A 20,696-nucleotide genomic window follows, 5' to 3' on the forward strand; every position below is an offset into this window, starting at 1 on the left:
TCTTCGAATACTTAAAGTTGGTATATATATTATTATTACAATCACTTTTAAATAAAATTACTAAAAAAAGATTGATATAACCAGTATATTCAAGTGTTCGGAACTCATGTGACAAGGAAAAAAAAGGTGTTCGGAGCTCATAAATATATTTATTTTTATTTTTAAATAATTGTCATTTTCATATAACATGTTACATGTGTATTCAAGTGTTTGAAGAGTATATATATATTTATTTATACTTCTAAATAACTACTGTTTTTATAAAAAAATTAGTTTAAATGGTCCTGGTGTTTGATCAAATAATCAGGATTGTCATGTTTAATTTTTCGTAAACAAAAGTATATATATAATATATTAATTGAGAAAATACAAGTTATTACGCATTAGGCTTGCGATGAAGTTACGAAAAAAATACAAATATGGAGCTAATTTGACGAGTTACGGAACAACGACAGAACAATCTACTTATTCGAAAATATAATTGCTGTTGCTGGTAAAAGAAGTTTGGAGTAGGAATGCTACAATTTCCCGAAACTCCCACTAGCTATAAATTGAGGTTGCCACTTTATGTTGAAAGACAAGTATTAGATGCTCTGCACTGTATCATCAACAATGGCTCATAGTGCTTGCTTCTTTTCAAGATGCACATTTTTGGTAGTGTTAATTTCCTGTACAAGTGCCTCTTGCTAGTCCCTCTAAATTTCATCACTCATCACCTTATCTTGCTCAAAAAAGTACTTATTTTTTATTAACAAATGCCCTGCTCATTGCCTTAAAAATGTTGATGTGATTAGCTCAGAATATAATTATACGAATCAGCTTCAGTAGAGGCCAGACTCTATTTATAAATGTGCTTGAAATCACCATGCTTATTTGTATCTGCACACTGAAAAAGAGCTTAAAAGTAGTTTCAGAATGGCTTGTTTTGAGCAATGGAAGCAGGTTATCGCGATGGTGGGAGCGAGTTTTTGTTTAGCTGTTGTTAATATACTTCTTAAGAAGGTTCTTAGTGGGGGATTAGATCATTTGCTGATTATCTTTTATCGACAAATTATCTCCACAATTTTCTTGTCGCCTATTGCTTATTTCTGGGAAAGGTACTAGTGATCTTCGGTTTATTGAAATAATTTGAATTTTCTGAGGAATTTTACGTATGTAGAAGGTCTTGTTTTGTTTCAGGAAAAGCAGGCCTAAGCCGACGATTGGCATTTTGTGTGATCATTTTCTCAGTGCTCTGATCGGGTCAGTTTGTGTAGTCGTGATTCGATCTGTTCCAGATTGATGCTAAATTGCTAATATGTTTTAGTTGTGTTTGTTAAACAGTGTGACATTGACTCAGTACCTCTTTCTTCTTGGCCTTAAATTTACATCAGCAACGTTTTCGTGTGCTTTCATCAATATGGTGCCTGTAATCACATTTATAATGGCAATGCCATTCGGGTAAGTTGGAATCCGTTGATGCCTAACTGTGTTTTCCGCGTATGTTAAAAGCATGACTACATTTTAAACATTTCAGACTAGAGAAAGTGAATTTGAAGCACAAAAGTGGAAGAGCAAAGGTGTTTGGAGCGTTGGTCAGCGTGGGAGGGGCCTTATTGCTGACACTTTACAAAGGGATTCCCCTCCGGGACCTTCCAACGCCTTTAGAAGATCCGACAACAGGTGGTACAAAGAGGTGGGGAACTGGAACCTTACTTTTGACAGGAGGCAGCATTATGTGGTCGTCGTGGTTTCTTATACAAGCTAAGATTGGGAAGACTTACCCGTGCCAATATTCCAGCACTGCGATGATTTCCTTCTTTAGTACTATCCAGTCAGCCCTCTTGTATGTTGCGATTCACAGGAATACATCTGCTTGGCTCATCAAAGGAAGTCTTGAGATTCTAACTGTCCTCTTTGCTGTAAGTGGAAAACTTATCTGGAGATTTCTTGTCTCGAATATATGAATACTTTAACATATAAGATTCCATATTAAGAACATCAGAACATATTGGTTAATAAACAATTGTGTCTTTATGCTTAATTACCTTAAACCGCATTACCACTAGAGTGCTAATGACATGATTATGTGAATTAGGCTTTTCTAATCAAATAATCAATGGGGTCAACTTTGATGTAGGGAATGGTAGGATCAGGATTATGCTACGTGATTATGTCATGGTGTGTTAAAGAACGAGGTCCTGTTTTCACCTCAGCCTTCAGTCCTCTGATACAGATTTTTGTGGCCGCGTTTGATATCACATTTCTACATGAACAGATTCATCTGGGAAGGTAAGTGAATCTGAAGTTATCTTAAGCCTAACAAGCTGCATTCTTCTGAGTTCAACTGAGCATGCAAATATTTAGTGCTAATAGTTGGTAGGCCAGTAACAGCCCAATACGAAGAAAGCAGCAATGCTAACTTATTCTTTTTGTGTTGATAAATGGAAACAGTGTCCTCGGATCAGTTCTAGTAGTCGCGGGAATGTACATTCTTCTGTGGGGCAAAATCAATGAAGCTGTGCTCTGTAATGCGATAAAACCTGTTACAGATCCTGCAATGACAGCTGCAGAAGAGATATGAAGGCCCTGATGAATCCAGGATGTTTTAGTCCTAGCTAGAACAGAATACAATACATTAGCTTAATTTTAGTGGACTGGAAGAACATGAATACTTCATATTGTCATATTGTCCTAACCATAAGGTGCTTGTTACTATGTTGAATTAAAGAATTACATGTATTCTCAATAAATTGCAGTTGTATTCTTGAAAATTGTAAAGAAAAGATAAATATTGCAAATGATTTTTTTCTTTTGAACAAGTTAGCTTGCCTACGAATTACAATCCTTTCGGAGAGAATTTTCTGAGCGAGAATAGATAAACCTTACTATTTTTCTTCAAAAGAAATAAAAAATAAACCTTACTATTTGATTTTTAAATTAAACTTTAACACATTAAATAATAATCCTCCTATTATGTGACAATACATATAATATCATATAATATATAAATACTTGTGGTCGATTCCACATCCACATAACCAGCAAATTTTCAACCTCCTCTTTCTTAGTTGATCATGAATATTATATAATTTTTTTCTAAACTAATTATTTTAGTTACTACTTTAACCTGTGGGGAAAAGGTTTCTTAGACGAATTTTAAACCTCTTCTGAGTAGGGGTGTAAATGAATCCAGCCGAGCCGAACTCCAGAGTGCTCGTGTATCGTTTGTTAAAAAATAACTTGGATCGAGCCAAAAATAATGTTTGAGGATCGACTCATTAAGCAATAACTCTTTTCACGAACGGTTCGCGAACCGCTCACGAACATGTCTCATGAGCTTTTGCTCACGAACCGCTCATTAACGTACGCTCACGAACATGTCTCACGAGTTTTTGCTCACCAACCGCTCATTAATTTTGTTCTTGTGCTTGTTTAATAAACTTTCCTAACGAGCTAGCTTATGCTAATAAATTTATTGACGAGCTTGTTTGTTATTTAGTTTAATTAAAAAACAAATTTAAATTCTGAAAATATTTTAATTTATAATCTAAGGAATCATAAATTAATAATAAATCATCCATTAATAAAACTCCCGCATCCTTAATCCAAAATAAACAAAAGCCAAGTTCACAAACCATGTTCAGAGGCGGATCTTGATAGGGGCAAGAGGGTCAGTCGACCCCACTTAAATTTTTGTCCTTAATTTTACATAATGTCGTGAAACGGTAAAAAATACATAATCTGAATATTAATTTTTTGTTTTCTATGTTATCATGTTGGTATTCACCATTCTAATCAAAGTGGACATGACTTATTTATTTTGTTAAACGGTAAAAAATTATATAATATGAATATTATTCTTTTTCCTGTGTTTATTCTGATTAATCATCATTACAAAATATTATATGCGACCCCCCTTATTTTCGGAGCTGAATTCGCCACTGGTTCAGATGGGTATGTTGTGGGTTTTATCATCAAAAGTAGTGATGATCACCCATATTATGCCGTTTATCTTGCGAAGAAGAACTTACCTATGGAGATGTCTGACCTAAACCTACCAAGCAAAGATGAACCCGAGTCTAGTTCTAAAATCAAGAAAACAAGAAAAGAAAAAGTTTGCAGAAAATTGCGTGAAGATGGGTTTGAAGGAAAATATGCTGATCTCGGCTTTGGAGATGGTTACTGGGAGCATGAAGCGGTCGCAAACACTTCAAGGGATAAAGTTGAGTACATCAAGGTCAATCTTTTCCAAGCATTTGACGGCTTTTTCAGTTCTAAGCCGGATGCGGTGGCTAAAGGTAGGGGTGTACACGGTTCGGGTTGGGCGGGTTAGAGGAATTTATCGACCCAACCCAATTAAATCGGGTTTTCAAAATTTCAACCCAACCCGAACCGTATAAATTTGTAACCCAAACCAATTTGTAGTACTTCGGTTTGGATCGGTTCGGATTGGTTCGGATTGATTTGGTTATAATCACCGGTGTCGAATAGATCTTCAACATCCAATTTTTTACACTAAAAATTACTTTAACAATCTTGCCAAAAACATAAAATTGAATTTAGTTAAAAAAATAAGTAGTAGCAAATAATAAACACATATATTCATAAAATTAATCTCATATTCTCACTCATAAATTTATTCTCATATATATTTAAATAGCAAACAAAAATTAATATATTAAATTTAGGGCACATAAATACAATAAAACTAATTGGATTAGGCTAATATGTGATGAGATGGATAAATTCAATATGTTCCCATATTTTTCAATCGGGTTGGGTTGGATCGGTTTATAAAACCCGAAACCCATGTCCAACCCAATTAAATCGGGTTAATACTATTTCAATCCAATTACTAATCGGGTTAAAGAATTTCGGATTGGATCGGCCGAAATATGATCGGTTTGGATCGGATTGGTCGGTTTCGCCAACCCGTGTACACCCCTAGCTAAAGGCATTATATTTGTAGCGCAATTCTTTATGGAGGCTACAAAGATTAAGATTATAAGAAACAAATTTGTAACGGCGTATCCACAATTCAGCAGTCACTATAATAAATTATATTTGTCATTCATATTATGATCAGTGACCATGTTGACACAATTAACATTCCCGTCCTTGATCTTCAGAATGTGATAGAGCTTCAAAGTGACTAGTGCGTCAGCTACAGGCTCATGAGAAACTCCACCGTTATCAACGTTAAAACGCGCAACAACATTAGCTAGTTTCATCTTACGATAAGCAAGACCGGTGTACGCTAGACCTGGCAATTCGTGCAGATCGTGTACCTTTTCGTGTCGTGTACTCAAAGGCCAAACACAAAACCGACCCGTTTAGCGTTCGTGTATTTTCGTGTCGTGTACCTTCGTTTTCGTGTCGTTCTCGTGTCGTATTTCGTGTAAAATTGAATTTAAATATAAATATAAATAAATATCTAAATTAATGTAAATATTAGATTTCTAGGCAAAAAAATTTACAAAATAGTATGAAATATATATATTTAAATCATTTACACTTACAATATTATAAACTATGTATTATTTTAAAAGAAAATATACATATATTTATTATAAATATACATATTTATAATTTAAATATAAATATTTAACTATAAATTATATTTATTTCGTGTACCTCATGTCGTGTCGTGTACCCGAAGGGTAAACACAAAACCGACACGACATCTCAGTCGTGTACTTCGGGTCGTATACCTTTTCGTGTCGTGTACTCAAAATGCAAACACAAACACTAATTTTTCGTGTCGTTTTCGTGTCGTATATTCGTGTCGTGTGAAAAATTTGCCGGGTCTAGTGGACGCCAACATTAATTTGACATCAAAAAGTCTTTCCCCAAAATAGCTACGGACCATATCTCCGAACACCAATCGACTATCGGGTAGCACATTTGTAGGTTAAAAAAGCTTCACGCAGTGACCCAAATCATAATTCCCACCGTAAGTCACCCAAGTTTTCAGATAAATGCTAAGGGCAGCGGTCAACAGTAGCTCAGAATTCAGCATAGACTTACAAAATTTGTGAGCCGGTATACCATCTCGCGCATGCTTTCTAGAACCATCCCATTTGTATGGAGTAACTCCATAGCATCGGGGCTGTAGGTGTCGGTTTTTATGTCGAACTGTAAATTGAAATGGCATAGAACCATCAAAACCTATTTGGATGCATTTCGTTTCATTGATATTCCTCTTCATTTGAGCGTATACATCATCTTTTTTTTTTTGTAACGAATCTTCTCCAGTATTCCAGTAAATTCCGTGTCTACGACAATTACATTGTAGTTTCTAGTCGTAGATATAAAATTATCGAAATGTATTTCAAATTTATCATCCCATACATTAACAATTTTTAGATTCATGCTGGAAGAGGAAGAGGCCATTCTGGGGTTCGGGATCTTGAGAAAAGGGGAGTTTCTAGGGTTCTTGAGAAATGAAGGAATTTTCAATTCGGATCCAGATTGTTTTGGCTAGGGGTAAAAATGTAATTCACTACAATGAATGTTCTTCCTGAAATTCTTTTATTTGAAAGTCAAATTTAATTTAACTGAAATTAGCATTTTAAAAAAGGGTACAGGCGTATCATAATAATTTTGACACAACCATTAGACCAACAATAGAGAATCCAATAGTAATAGTCAGGGACGGATCTTGATAGGGGCAAGAGGGGTCAGTCGCCCCTCTTAAATTTTTGTCCTTAATTTTACATAATGTCGTGCAACGGTAAAAAATTACATAATCTGAATATTAATTTTTTATTTTCTATGTTATCATGTTGGTATCCACCATTCTAATCAAAGTGGACATGACTTATTTATTTTGTTAAATGGTAAAAAATTATATAATACGAATATTATTCTTTTTCCTGTGTTTATTCCGATTAATCATCATTACAAAATATTATATGCGACCCCCCTTATTTTCGGAGCTGGATTCGCCACTGTCCATGTTCAAAAACTCATAATTCGAACTTATTCGCGAACTATCGAGTCGAACTCTACTGTGCTCAAGTTCAGCTCGTTTATAAAATGAACCTTAAAATTGTGCTCAAGATCGACTCGTTTATGAATCGAACCGATCTTTTTTCGAACCGACCACCGAGCGGTTATCGAGCGTATCAACTCATTTACAACCCTACTTCTGAAATTACACACCTAGAGGGGGGTGAATAGGTGTTATGGCTAATATGACCGATTTTTAATAGTTACCGAATAGTTAAACTGTCACAGACAGCTTGCTGTTAATTTCAGAGTAAATAGTCAGCTAGCTAACAATGCAGATGCAATGCAGAACAGATATAATCAGTAAGCTAGCAACACAGAGAATTTTAGCCAGGTTCGACCCCTAACCCTAATGGTCTACGTCCTAGTCCCCTACCAACTGGTAAGAGATTATATTATTAATCAAGAATGTTAACAATTACAAGATTCAGTAATATAATTCCCTTCAACCCTTGTTCCTGTTATCAGCTTACTGAAACCCCTGAACCACGAACCAAAAGCTCTCCAGGACCTATACTTCCCAAGTATACTCTTCTACCTAACTAGTCCCCTTGTTCCCTTGTTTCACAAGCTGGATACACAGCAACAAAACTTTACACATTGAACAATACAATGTATGAGTGTAATACAACCGAAACTATGAACTCAATATAGATATATAAGCAAATATAAGTACTAGAGCTCAAGTAAAGATTTTGCAATGAAAGTGTTGTATTTTTAGAAAGCTTGAAGTGTGTTCTTGTTGTTAAAAACGGCAACCACACTCAAGTATTTATACACAAAGATCCAACGGTCAAATTGCTAACAAATTCTAACGTTCTTGTTCCAACCGAACTCAGGTATAATTTGTTCCCAATTTGAACGTTTAATCTCGTGAAGTTTACTGAGTAAAAACCATAAAGACGTTGTGTATATATCTCAGTAAAACATTTATATAAAAACTATAATTTGAAATCAAATAGGAGTAGTTAGAGATAAGATCAAACTAGAGATAAACTCTCCTATCTTTTAGGAAATCGTTTTTGTTTAAAACTCTTGTTTAAAAACTGAGCTCTAATATTTATATAAGTCATATATAAATATTAAATTCCTTACAAATCGATTCCTAATAATTCTCCATGAATTTCGACTTTGATCCTTATCCAATTGCTTTTCTGTTCACGTTGTGAGCTTGCTGATAAATCTGAATAATAACCAGTGAGCTTGCTGACAGTTGAACATAATACTGAAACTTAGCAAACTGTTAGCACATGTATATATAACTTTGATAGCTCGCTAACAAGCACTAGTTTTATACTATTAGCTTGCTGGTGGTGTGATCATCAAAACCTTGGGAGTATCATCTTCTTGATTGATCATGAATATTATACTATTAATTTTGTTTTAGTTACTACTTTAGTTATTGAGGATAAAGGCTTGGAATCAAAGAAAACTTAGACCATGTTTACATGAAATAAAATAGGTACTTTTATTTGACGAGGTGAGTGTCTATTATTATTGTTTTTTCATCGATTCATTCCTCCGGAAGCGATATATTATATTTTAATATGATTGTTATCAAACAATAAATTTCTTTCACTAAATTTTTCATTCACATAAATTCTTCATTCATTGTATTCAGCAAATTTAATGACTCATATTTTTTATTCAGTTTTATCAAACAACCTCTTAATTGTAATAACAAGTTAATAACGGGTCATGACTTGTATAGAAACTATTTTGGCGGACATTAATTTGTTCTAATCTGAGAGTTAACTCCGAATTTATTTATTTTTGTAAGGACGTTTACTTTAAAATTAATTATAGCTGCAGAAAGGGTTAGACTTGGCCACTTAGGTATGACTCTGGATTCTGTGATTGTTACTTCTAGAGTAGTCCGGATTTGAATGCAAAATGTAGGGGTATCAGGTACTTTCGGTTTTGAGCACGAGGTACCTCTATTAAACGGATGTCCGTTAAGAGCTTGTCACTCCAAGTCGCCTTTGATTATAATCAACTTTGTAACACCAACTCTTCCCGTTAGAAATAATATCTTTCTTGCACCCGATACGAAATATTGAGAATTCAAATCTTATCAAACATAGGCGGGATAATTAACTTTCTAACATCAACTCTTTCTTGGTTAAGTGGACTGCTCTGATTGAAATAATATCTTTCTTGCTCCCGATAGAATTCAAATCTTGTCAAAGACATGCGGGTTTGGGAGTTTGTTTAATTTTCAGAAAATGCGAAAAGAAGAGTGAGTGGTCGTTGTGTTGAGAAGAGTGAGTGATATAATTGGATTGATTGCTCGAATCCTCCTCTGCCCGCCCGGTGCCTACTACTACTATGTTTCTCATCCAAATCCAAGAACAGTTAATCCATCTTGGAAAATTATTTGACAGACCATGTCTTTCGGCTTGGAATCATTCCAATATCTTGTATGGCTAGGCTCTCTGGACAAATTTGTGTGCTCCATTTGCCAGAGACTACTTCCAAACCTACGGAATAATTCATAAGGACATTAGGCCATGTGATTTTATGTGAAGCACTGAATCATGATAGCTCGAGAGCCAAATCAATCTCAAAGTTTGAGATGTGAATGCAGATTAATTGGATGGGATGTAAAGTTCGGTCCCTATCTCTCTGAGGTCCTACTGTCAGTTCTATTTTTATTAGTCTTCAACACCAAATTTCTTGGAGAATATTTTAGGATGCTCTTGATTAGAATGGGACTATCATGTTTTGTTCTGTCCCTGTCCATTCACTTCTTATAGTGGTTTATGGGGGGAGCAAGCAACGATCAACTCACCATTTTCCATCCCCTAGCATTGTAAGCTGGTGGATACCCCTCTTCTCTTTGTAATAACATTAAGTTTGAACCCTCGACCTTTTGTTAGCTACCAAGAGAAAAGGGTCTCGACAGGATACCATGTGGGGGTGAAATTTGGGTTATCAACAAGTAAACTCACTAATTTCCAGAATAGGTAGCTCTACTCATAATAATGATATCAAGAGGAGAGGTCATTTTGATACAAAATACTTATCTTACATACACATGATATTTTCAATCCATGATCTTTGGTGCTGAGGTGGATGGCCCCGAGAAAATATGCCCCAACTGAAATGGAATCGTTCCAATAGAAGACACCCTGGGAATAAGAGGGTCTGAGTCTGACGGACGAGAAACATGAGGAATAATGCCCGAGGCTGACTGTTTTTCACGATATGACACCCAAGTGACCAAATATAGCCCAGCTATGATTGCAAATCCACCTAAAATGCTATTTCAACATGGAAATAATGGTGCTTAGTTCCCAATAAAGTATGATTCACATATAGAAATTTGCAATAAACAGTGTGGCATATAAGCAGACCTAACTAAAAAAAAGTGAAGACAAGACGAAATAAATTGAAAAGTGATAGAATTTAATGCTAACCTTCCCAAATATATAGGGCTCCCAAGGAAAATCCTTGAAAGAAATGCAGATGCGGCAGGTTGAAGTGGGAAGTATAATGCAACTAAAGCAGGACCCACAATCTTATTGCACCATGTCAAGAGCCCATAGTTAAGGGCAGATGCAACAATTCCCTGAAAAAATAAATCATCAAATTCACCAGTCTTCTAATGTAAGTACACTACTATTTACCCTTTTCAACCAAAAATCATCCACACCAAATACTTCTCAGCAATTACAAAGAAAAATATTTGATATGCGGAAGAGCAAGAACAATAAACGTGCAATCAGACGATTAAATTTTCAGCTAAGATATTACTTAAAAAGGTTACAAACAGTAGTGAGTTCATATTAGTTGCATGCGAACCCCGCGACCCCAAGTCCATAAAAAGAGAAAGGGACAACCCTAGAGCACATCAGGGAAAGCTAAAGATGCACGTCTGATCTAAGACAGAAGATGAGAGGATACAGTTTAATTGGTATATAACACGTATTCCCTCAGCAAATAATTAGTTGGACGTATTATATATCAGTGTTCCCAATGATAAGCAATTACTCAAATAAATGACCAAGAAACTTAAGGCTGGAACGTGATGCTTGAAGTAAACTTAGCTTTGGTAGTAGAAGAATTGTAGACAATTCTCTTATAATTAACATTAGTATATAGTAAAATTTAATTAGTCCGCCAGCAAAAATTCCCCTGGGAGGGAAGAAAAGTAGAACCGTGTTTTTGTTTTTTTTTTTTGGGGGGGGGGGGGGGGGGGAGGGGGTTTGCATTTCAATAGAAAATTAATAATGCATATAAAATATGCGCAACACAGTTTAGGAGTAAAAATATATTCACTGAAAAAACAGTGGTACATGCGAGTACTCAAGAGTACCATTTGGATAGAATATATTATTATTAAGAATTGTTTGAGTTCCTGGCAAAAAATGTGCAAGATATTTAAGCGCCCAAACCTATGTGTCCCTGATTTATACACAAATGTAATATACATTAGATAGAATACTTTGCATGAGTTCTGGTGATAAGGAATTCTGTTTATATATCAAATTGTAAATTTTAAGGTTATTTTGTGGGTTAATATTCAAATGTAAACTTAAACCGAAAATTCATATTTGCGAATCATGTTCCCTTAACATCACGGCTACTTACCTAGCATTGTAGCCTTAGCCTAGTGGATATTGCCCATCCTTGGTAGCAAGAGGTTAAGGGGTCTCATGGAGACAAATGTGTGTGTGAGTATTTAAACCTCTTGTAATTGACCTATTTGAACAAAATACATCACAGCTACATCTCCAGATAATTGTTAAAATTAATATTATGCATAATACTTATCCTCCCCACAGGCCCAAGGCAGGCCCCATTCGGTGCCTCCACCACTGATTGTAGTTTTCGGAAATAAATTTGATACATGTGATTATATAGGATATCTTTATTTATAACAGTAAAAGTTTGATTCTAGTTTGTAACACTGATTAGTTTTAGTTAACTACTGATATTAGAGCTAGTTTGTTGCAATTGTGACTCGACTCCTAGGTTCTAACTGTGATTCCCACCACATATTGTAACTATCTAATAATGTTATTGGAAATAAACTTATATAGGACATTTATCCTATTTTCTAAAATTGATTAGTGTTGGATAAATATTATTATCAGTGCTTGTTTGTTGCAATTAGCACCTGCTGGGGTTCAAGATGCTGAACATACTTGAAACCTTGTCCATCTACTCCTAGGTCCTATCTAGTTTTAGTCACAGATTAATTATCTACACAACATATAAGCATTAGATGTGGTTAGCACAACTAAGGTTTTTAAAAGTGTACAAGCTGTTGTAAACAAGAAACTTCAGTCGTAGGTAAATGAGTAAAGACTGTTCTTAATATATAAAGGTTTTGCTTTGGATTGTTAATCTTGTATAAGAGGAGATGCAAGCTTTTGTCATTATAATAATGTCAGAGAGATTTTTTAGACATACTCCCTCAAGACATGTTAGCATTTACTAAAATACTGCCATTCATCACTCCTGGTCTATCTTAATCCAAACTACACCCATTGGTACCAGAGGCATATCGACACGTAAACTGTCTGAAAGTCATTTGTCAGGTCACACCAATTCATCAGTGGATTCCAACACCAAAGCTATGTGAATCCAGGGTTACACCTCACGGTAACCAACCTCAAGCAGATCGTACCAGGAATTTTTTTTATCTTAAAAGCTAAATATGAGAATTATAAAAAAAAAAAATAAAGAACCGACATTGTTAATACTATGGGAATTCGTTGCTTGGCAGCACAAAACCTTCACCATTTAATATTTCTCTGGCTCCTCTCAAAATACCATTGTCTCTGTCTACTGGTGATTGAAAGTAGTCGGTGAAATCCTATTATTTCTTCCCTAGTTTGTTTAGCACATCTAGTTTGGTCTTTACTTCAAAACCAATCGCAATGGTTTAACACCTGTAGCCAAAATTACTGCCTGTTGCATAGACCTAGGATTTTTTATTTCCTACCTACCTATTGTTGCCATTCAGTTAAGTAGGGAAATTATAACTATAAATGATCAATGATGTTTCATCCATGTATGCAAGATCAAACTGAGAGTACAAGTTAAGTTCTTTCACTTTAAACATGTTAAGTTGTTTTAAATCACGATGGTAGATAGAATTACGCAGAGCTTGATATATTTTTGAGAAAATCAAACATAAACTAAATCATCTTTCATATGTAAATGGTTAAGAGTTCAGGGTTCACATCCTAAAAGATTTATCTCGAAAGCAAAGGCTTCAGTACACTTAAGGGTGCTGAAATAGTTAGCCTCATGTTCACGGAAGATATGAGAGCTGAGAGAAATATATTACACCCACTTACCACCTTGTCTAAGGAATGAACAATGGAAAACACATTGTTATGAAGTGAGGGAGGAGTAGGCTCTTTAATGCCACTATCAACCCTTTGATAATCTCATTATAAATAGGTCATACATGTAAAACAAATCCATTTTACGAAAGCTGATATGCAAGTAGGCAACACAGAGATGGTGACCTACATAACTAACTATCATCCAGTCAAACCGGTCAATGTCCAAATTCAAGCGTCAGGCAATTTCCACAATAAAAATCCAATGATACATCACAATGTGCTAGTCCAAAATAAAACAACGGGCTTAACAGTATGTCATACAACAAAACATCCACCAGAATGCAATTAATTAAAGCAAAAACTTACAGCATAGCACACTGCAAAAATCTCTGACTGCGTCAAATTCCAATCTGTTGAGTGGTTGGTCATAAATAATGCAGTAACTATCATAAACAACACGCCGAAGGAGTAAGCATATGCCGTCACGGATATACTTGCAGGATATTTCGCTAATAACGGGGCCTGGAATTATTTACAGGAGTAAAATTGCAATTTGCCAAAATCAGTAAAGTGCAATTTGCCATAATCAGTAAAGTGCGTTTACACAGAATAAATACCAATTACTAGAAATTATCATCTCAAGTAGTTAATCTTAATTTATATAAAAAAAAATTGAGAAATATATCTGTCACAAACTTAAAAAGTTACAAGTGAGGGCAGGAAAATATGTCCTAATTATAAAAAGCTAAAAACATGCAAAGAATGTTTATGATTACATGGAAAAAAAATGCTGAAAAGAGACAGTTTGTAGGCTGATTGCAATACATATCCACATAGGTCTGTGTATATACTTGTTAATTGACAAATGTAAGCTTAAATTATATAATTTTTACCTGAATGGCTAGATAAGCAGCCATGCACATACAGTTCCCTATTAGGCACAAGACGCCAATATGCCAGGTATCCAGCCCAAAACTGTATATGATATTAAAAATCCATCCAGCAGGCTCTGGTTGGCCCCTGGCACTTATTTCACTTTGTAATGTAAAATCTGATTCCTTATAACCAAATACAGCAGGGCCGCGGAATATAACCATTAAAATTGCACCAAAAACACAAACAAGAGTACCCCCAACCTTCAGTTGACCATCTATCCGGAGTAGATTAACTGTTTCTGTACTGCACGAACAACACTTAAATAAGCCATTGAAGTGGAAGCTACATTTCAGAACATACAAAGAATACACACTTGGTAAGTGAACCGACCCCATGATAGCAGCGAATATAAATGTAAAGACAGGAATTGCAGGCTGTATGGCTGCAGCATAGGTTGGATTCGTGTAGCCAAGTCCAATAAGAAACAAAAGCTGGTTCAAAAATATCCTGTATACAAAAGACGAAAAGGATAACCACTAATCAACATGATGTCATACGTCACTGATACCAGTATAAAGACTACAAACTATAATAATGACATGCCTATTTAAAACTCACATACATATACACTTACCCAGAAAAACCAAGAAAGAGAAATGACAAGAGGAAGTGCCTAGTCATAGGTGGTCTGATTCTTCTGCAGAAAGAACAGTGGAGAAATGTCAATAACTTTGTGATTGATGCAGTCTACGAAGCCAAGGAACTTCCTCGAAACTAAGATATCCATATCAAAAATTTACATTCACAGACAGCCTGAAGCACTTCAATTTGTTTTTCTGTTCATTATTATTAATTTAATTGATTTGATGATTTCTCTTTGTTTTTCCATGTTTATCCTTTTTTTTTTATCAAGCTCTATCAGTGATTAAATAACTGTTATAAATATATACCATCCTGGTTTTTATATCCCCATCGCATGTTTATACAAATTACAAACATATTTAAAGTTTATATATCAGGCAGGACTGCAGTACAGAGCTTTTCAAATCCATTTTTCCACATTTAAATATTTTATCAATTAAAACAACCTATGACTAAGGCTCAATAGATAATAAATACCACCAATAGCAAAATAATTATAAAAGTGTCGAAGAAATGAAAAATGTCATAGAGAAGAATGTTCTCCCACCGACCTGCCTCCGAAATTCCCCTTAAATATGAGTGGACTAGGCAAGCTGTTTACTTCGAGCTATCACAGATTTGGATTTAGTTATTGACGCTACTAAGAAAGGACGGAGAAATGATCCCTGGATCACAACTTTTGACATATTCATACAAGTTCTGTAACAAGAATTTGCATTACGGAGCTAAGAGTACAGACACCATTAAGTTCTCTCCCACACTTAGAGGTCTATAAGCTGATTAAAATGTTTAACTCTTACAACTTGAATTGTACTTTACGAGAATATTCACTGGTCATGTGAAGAAGTCATCCCTTTTGAGTTTACATTTTTTTTACATTAACAGATTCCGACACTGTATTAATCAATGTTTAGGACAATACCTTCCAGACTTTTAACTTATTAATTATAATGTTCAATTACATTTCATCTTTAAGTTGGTAATAAACTGTATTTGAATCACTTATAAGTTCATTTCCATGTAATTATAATCCTTGGAAACAACATAGCCTTAAAATTTATAAACATTACATTATGCAAAGCTATTGCACTAAAGATGCAATTCCTCGAATCAGGACTCAAATCATGAGCTTCTAAATTCACAATAATATCGAAAACAAATAACAGAAACATAGAAATGAGAATCAATGAATCAAGACAGAGAGATAGAGGAAATGAAAACTGACTTTTCTCGAAAAAAAGCAACAGGAGCAAGAATGGAAAGAGCAATGAGATCACGAACAAGACAAAACACAAGCTGATTAACACCAACATTAAGGGCTACTTTTGTAATCACATGATATCCACCGTTGAATAGCTGTACTAACGCCAACGCTGTATGCGCCTTCCATATCTCACCTCCTCCTCCTCCATTAACAGACATCCTTCAATCTCCAATCAACTATACTATATGCTATACATACATATATACATACAGATTACAGACGCATCAATTTGCTTCTTGTAATGAACAGAACATGGAGGGGGTCCACTTGAGAAACACAAATATGTCGTATGTACTTGTGTTTGTATGTACGTGTACTTGACCCACTTTGATCTGATCCACATCTTCTTATTTTCTAGTACTTCTTTGAGGTGTAGGCTGACCGGAATAGATTTATTATGGGTTACGAAATTTGACAAATATAATTCATTTTCAATTTTATTTAGGGAAAAATAAAAATTATAAGTTGAGCGAGAAATTATGGATTAAATAATAGATTTGTGATGGTGACATTTTTTTTGACAATGCAGGTTTATATGCCTTAAGTTAATATATGTTCTCGGGGTGAGTCAGAGTCGAACCCAGGTGTTCCGGAACAATAGAGGATAAGCCCACATTGGGCTATCCAATCATGCTCATGACGGTGACATTTAGTTGAGCTGGTTAGAGTATTGTTTAGATAAAATTTTGGATAGTGACCAAATAATCTTCATTCTAGAAATTTGGTACAGATGCATAATCATATCATATTAATCCTCTTAAAAGTGACTCAGGACGGATCCAGAATTATTTTATCATACACCAAGCGAATTATTTCAATTTTTTATAAACACTTCCAAATTTTAAAAAATATCAAAACAAAAAATTGAGGTCTCCTGCGTCTTTACTAGATCCTCAAGCTTTGGTTTAGCTTTGACTTTGTTAAGTTGCCTGGCTGTTTAGACGTGTGTAAATAAAAAAGGGGAGAAAGCTCAAAGTGGTGACACTGCTCAGATGTTGTAGATCGTGAAATCGAATAATCTGAGAACACTTGATGCCTTAAGGCCTAGCTACAATTACCATAACAGTGGTGTCCAATATCTATTGAGCGATCATTTGTCAAATAGTTGACACAGTGTCACGATCCATCATCGCCTTCCTCAACAATTAGTCATATCTGAATCGGAAGCTGATTAAATCACCTCATTATGATCAGATTCAGCAGTTGTTAGTGTCAACTGCCTTCAACTATGGCGAAAACAATCAAATGTTATAGAGGATACAACTCCAACAAAATAAATGTCCTTTTGCAGGACTTGGATGCTGCCAGAACCAACAGACTAGTTCTTTTTGAAGGCATTCGATGACCACGTTTTTTCATATTCAGGAAAATAATACTGCCCAACATATTTCAGATGAGACTACAAATGAGTTGTATTTTCCTTTCAAATGTGAATCCTCCGGTGTGTTTCGTGTCATAACTTCGCCTAAACTTTCGATCACAGAAAACTATGCAGAATACTCGGAACAAAAATAGTGTGGTCAGACACTATACTAAACACTTCAGCCTCGTTTGTCATCACTTGCAAATGGCTTCTATCAACTTGCATAATTATTGTTAATATAACTTACTAAAGGGCTCAAGATTGAATGAAACTTCTACCACACAAGAAATACAAAATAATAGTATACATTTGTCACATGGAAGGAAAAGAAAAATCTCAACAACAAAAATCTATTGTAATTTGCACTTCTCTTGATATTAGTAAATCTGATAATAAAATTACGAGACATGCATCTATCAGAAATCTAACCACTTTGTGTAGTAGACACAAGTAGTAGGGGAGATGACCCCGTCAGGTGTGCAGATATTGATACGGGGACAAACACCACATGGGATTGAAACCATAGCACCATTTTTCGCAGCCTCTCCAAGCCCTCCCCCAGGAGCACATCTATAACAAACTTCTCCAACAGGAATAGAATGATATTCTGCCAAGCCATTGCTTTTCACCTCCAAAATTTCATTATCCAAAACCATTGAATTCAAAATTTGTGCAATTTGTTGACCGCTAACATCTTCCTTGAATACCTTGTACTTGACAAAAAACTCGTGAACTCCTTTTGCAGTAGCAACCTTCAGCTTAGCAACTATCTTCTTGCAAGTACTTTTCAGAAATTCTATCAAATCTTGGTTAAGCTTCCCATCAGCATACCACTCCCCGCCTGTGAGTTCCTTTGACGGTTCAAACTCTGCACCCATATAATGCTTCCCGCCTTTGTATTTGATGTTAGGAACCTCCTTAATCAATTGACCCGTAATGAGTGTTTTAATCGCTTTATTAAGCTGATTAGCTGGTAGATTGCTAGCTCGTCTTAATTCTGCAATCGAGATACCAAGATCCTCTTTTCCTCGGACAAGAGCAAGGATATTTCGATCAGTTTCTCCCAGAGATTGAGTCCCTGGACCTTGGCTCCCTCTTTTCCGCTTGAGGGCCATCGAATCTTGTAATTGGCTCATTTCTACCTAAACCAAGCAACAACTTCAATAAATTGTACTACAAAAAGACAAATTGGGTAGTATCGAAAAGAAACAAAATGCACCACACGAAACAACCCATCACAAATTCACAATTCATAAGCAATTAGGCACAAATTTAGTCAGGCATTCAATCAAACACATAACACGCACTTCAACTGAACAAAGAATTGGTTTTTAATTAAACAAAATACAACCGGAAAAGAGACACCAAATAATAGAAATCTCACCTAGCTAGCGAGAAGAAAGAAGAGAGTTGGATGAGCGAGGCAAGCTTGCTGTCTGATTGTTGAGTAGGGTACCCGAAATGAGTGTTGCGACTTGCGAGATAATTTGTATAATTTGATGATGTTACATTAGGTAAATATATTATTATATATCGGGCAAAAAAAATAATATTATCATATAATAAAATTACTTTCATAATAATAGTGTGATATAATATTGTAACTAGTATTATTATAATTTTGTTTAATAACTTATGTTTAGAATATAGTTATATTTAGAGATTACTTTTATTATTTATATCAATTCATCCATAATAAATCTGACTCCTTATTTTTTTTGTTTTGAATATATGATTAAACGATTTATACATACATGAATAAAGATATATTAATGTCAAGTCGTTTATCATTTCATGTTTTGAACTTGAGTCTTTAGTTTTAAAATTAAAATTTTCATAATTATTTGTTATTTAGTTAGAGAAAATATAGGAAATATTAAACAGGCATCTCCATAATGTTATAGTGCTGGTCTAAAAATATATGAAATAAATTTGTTGATGAGGACCTCTGTGAAATAAGAAAAAAATCCAAAATTAAAAAAAAATCCAAAATACCTATTTTGAGTAGTGTTACATGAATCAGAAATCGGACATAATCTGTTGAGTTACCGATTCACGATTAATTGGAAATCGGGATTAATCGGAAAGATTAATCGGAGTGAAAATCGAATTCATTTTAATATTAAAATATTATTTAATATTTAGTTATTATTATATTAGCTATATAGTAACTAATATATTTATACTATATTCATAAACTCTATAATTATTCATATTTAAAGTAATATAGTATTTCAATTTTAACAATTTATCATATATATTTCGATTAAAAAATATATATAAAGATTAATCGGATTTTAAAAATCGAATCGGTGGCCGACTTTGCAGGGGATTAATCAAGAATTAATCAGTTAATCGGATATTTTTAGAACACTGATTTTGAGTGTTAATTAGTCAAAATACTAAATTTCAGACACAGTCCAAAATACTCACACATGTTACTCCTTACCCGGTTGAGCTTCCAGTGGAGCGTAGTGAGCATATACTCTTCCTACTTCACTGATAATATCGTATCATCCTCGTACATATATTCAGTGGGCTTTTAGGATATTATATATTGAATATTGAGATTTTGATCCAATATTGTTTGAATGTGTTTAGACATGTCAGATAATAATGGACTAATGGTCCAAACTTGCAACAAGAAGACTTGAAAAAGAAAATATTTGAACTTATTTGAACTTATTTAGTAAGGAGCGGGGTCCATGATCACATGCTAAACGCGGAAATTTATATTTTTGGGAGATTTTGATTGGTGTGATGGTTGTATATGAGGGGGATCCACCATTATTAAGATATGATAGTCAATCAAAATTTTTCAAACATATAAAATTTCATGTTTCGCATGTGCACATAGACACACACTAAAAAACCAAAAACCGAATTAGTAATCATTGATGAGCAAATTGTATAGGAACAGAGCTCAGGTTGTGTCGATTCTTTTAGACGTGACAAATTCTATTACTGGTAGCCTCTAGCACAGTATCACTACCAACATGTAAAATGTGAGATGAAGACAAGAAAGGTGTGTCACACTGTCATGTGTGTACTTCGAAGTTGATGCCACCAGAAAGGACACATTATTTGGGACACTGGAAATTTCAACTAATTACCAGAAGAAGAAGCGACATCTATAACAAAGTTCTGGAACAGGATTTGAATGGTACTCTGCCAAGCCATTGCTTTTCACCTCCAAAATCTCATTGTCCAGAACCATTGACTTAAAAATCTGTGCAATTTATAATCATTTCTGTCA

General features: G+C 34.7%; 3 protein-coding genes across 5 annotated transcripts; 1 reads left to right on the forward strand and 2 right to left on the reverse strand.

Annotated features, from left to right (window-relative positions):
- Positions 1-571: 571 nt before the first annotated feature.
- On the forward strand, positions 572-2,783 carry LOC108196145 (WAT1-related protein At3g30340). The gene is made up of 6 exons (XM_017363283.2): positions 572-1,097; positions 1,180-1,242; positions 1,324-1,440; positions 1,517-1,901; positions 2,120-2,271; positions 2,434-2,783. Exons 1-6 carry the CDS (start codon positions 916-918, stop codon positions 2,561-2,563), a joined length of 1,029 nt encoding a protein of 342 aa, XP_017218772.1. The 5' UTR covers positions 572-915; the 3' UTR covers positions 2,564-2,783.
- Positions 2,784-9,947: 7,164 nt separating this feature from the next.
- LOC108205213 (WAT1-related protein At4g19185) lies at positions 9,948-16,434 on the reverse strand. 2 transcript variants are annotated; one of them, XM_017375067.2, is made up of 7 exons: positions 16,039-16,434; positions 14,806-14,868; positions 14,562-14,678; positions 14,189-14,474; positions 13,662-13,817; positions 10,413-10,564; positions 9,948-10,256 (listed from the first exon to the last, which is right to left on the reverse strand). In XM_017375067.2, exons 1-7 carry the CDS (start codon positions 16,233-16,235, stop codon positions 10,040-10,042), a joined length of 1,188 nt encoding a protein of 395 aa, XP_017230556.1. In that variant the 5' UTR covers positions 16,236-16,434; the 3' UTR covers positions 9,948-10,039. The 2 variants fall into 2 exon arrangements, with proteins under 2 accessions (XP_017230556.1, XP_017230553.1); XM_017375064.2 differs by having other exon boundaries at positions 14,189-14,469; positions 14,545-14,678; positions 16,039-16,414.
- A 1,340-nt stretch (positions 16,435-17,774) lies between these two features.
- Positions 17,775-18,978, reverse strand: LOC108213868 (uncharacterized). Of its 2 annotated transcripts, none has more exons than XM_017385660.2 (2): positions 18,825-18,978; positions 17,775-18,582 (listed from the first exon to the last, which is right to left on the reverse strand). In XM_017385660.2, the coding sequence occupies exon 2, from the start codon at positions 18,574-18,576 to the stop codon at positions 17,857-17,859; it is 720 nt and encodes a 239-aa protein (XP_017241149.1). In that variant the 5' UTR covers positions 18,577-18,582; positions 18,825-18,978; the 3' UTR covers positions 17,775-17,856. The 2 variants fall into 2 exon arrangements, with proteins under 2 accessions (XP_017241149.1, XP_017241156.1); XM_017385667.2 differs by having other exon boundaries at positions 17,775-18,578; positions 18,825-18,952.
- Between the last annotated feature and the right edge of the window lie 1,718 nt (positions 18,979-20,696).

This window comes from Daucus carota, chromosome 1 (assembly GCF_001625215.2).
Source record: "Daucus carota subsp. sativus chromosome 1, DH1 v3.0, whole genome shotgun sequence".
Taxonomy (NCBI): Eukaryota; Viridiplantae; Streptophyta; class Magnoliopsida; order Apiales; family Apiaceae; genus Daucus; species Daucus carota.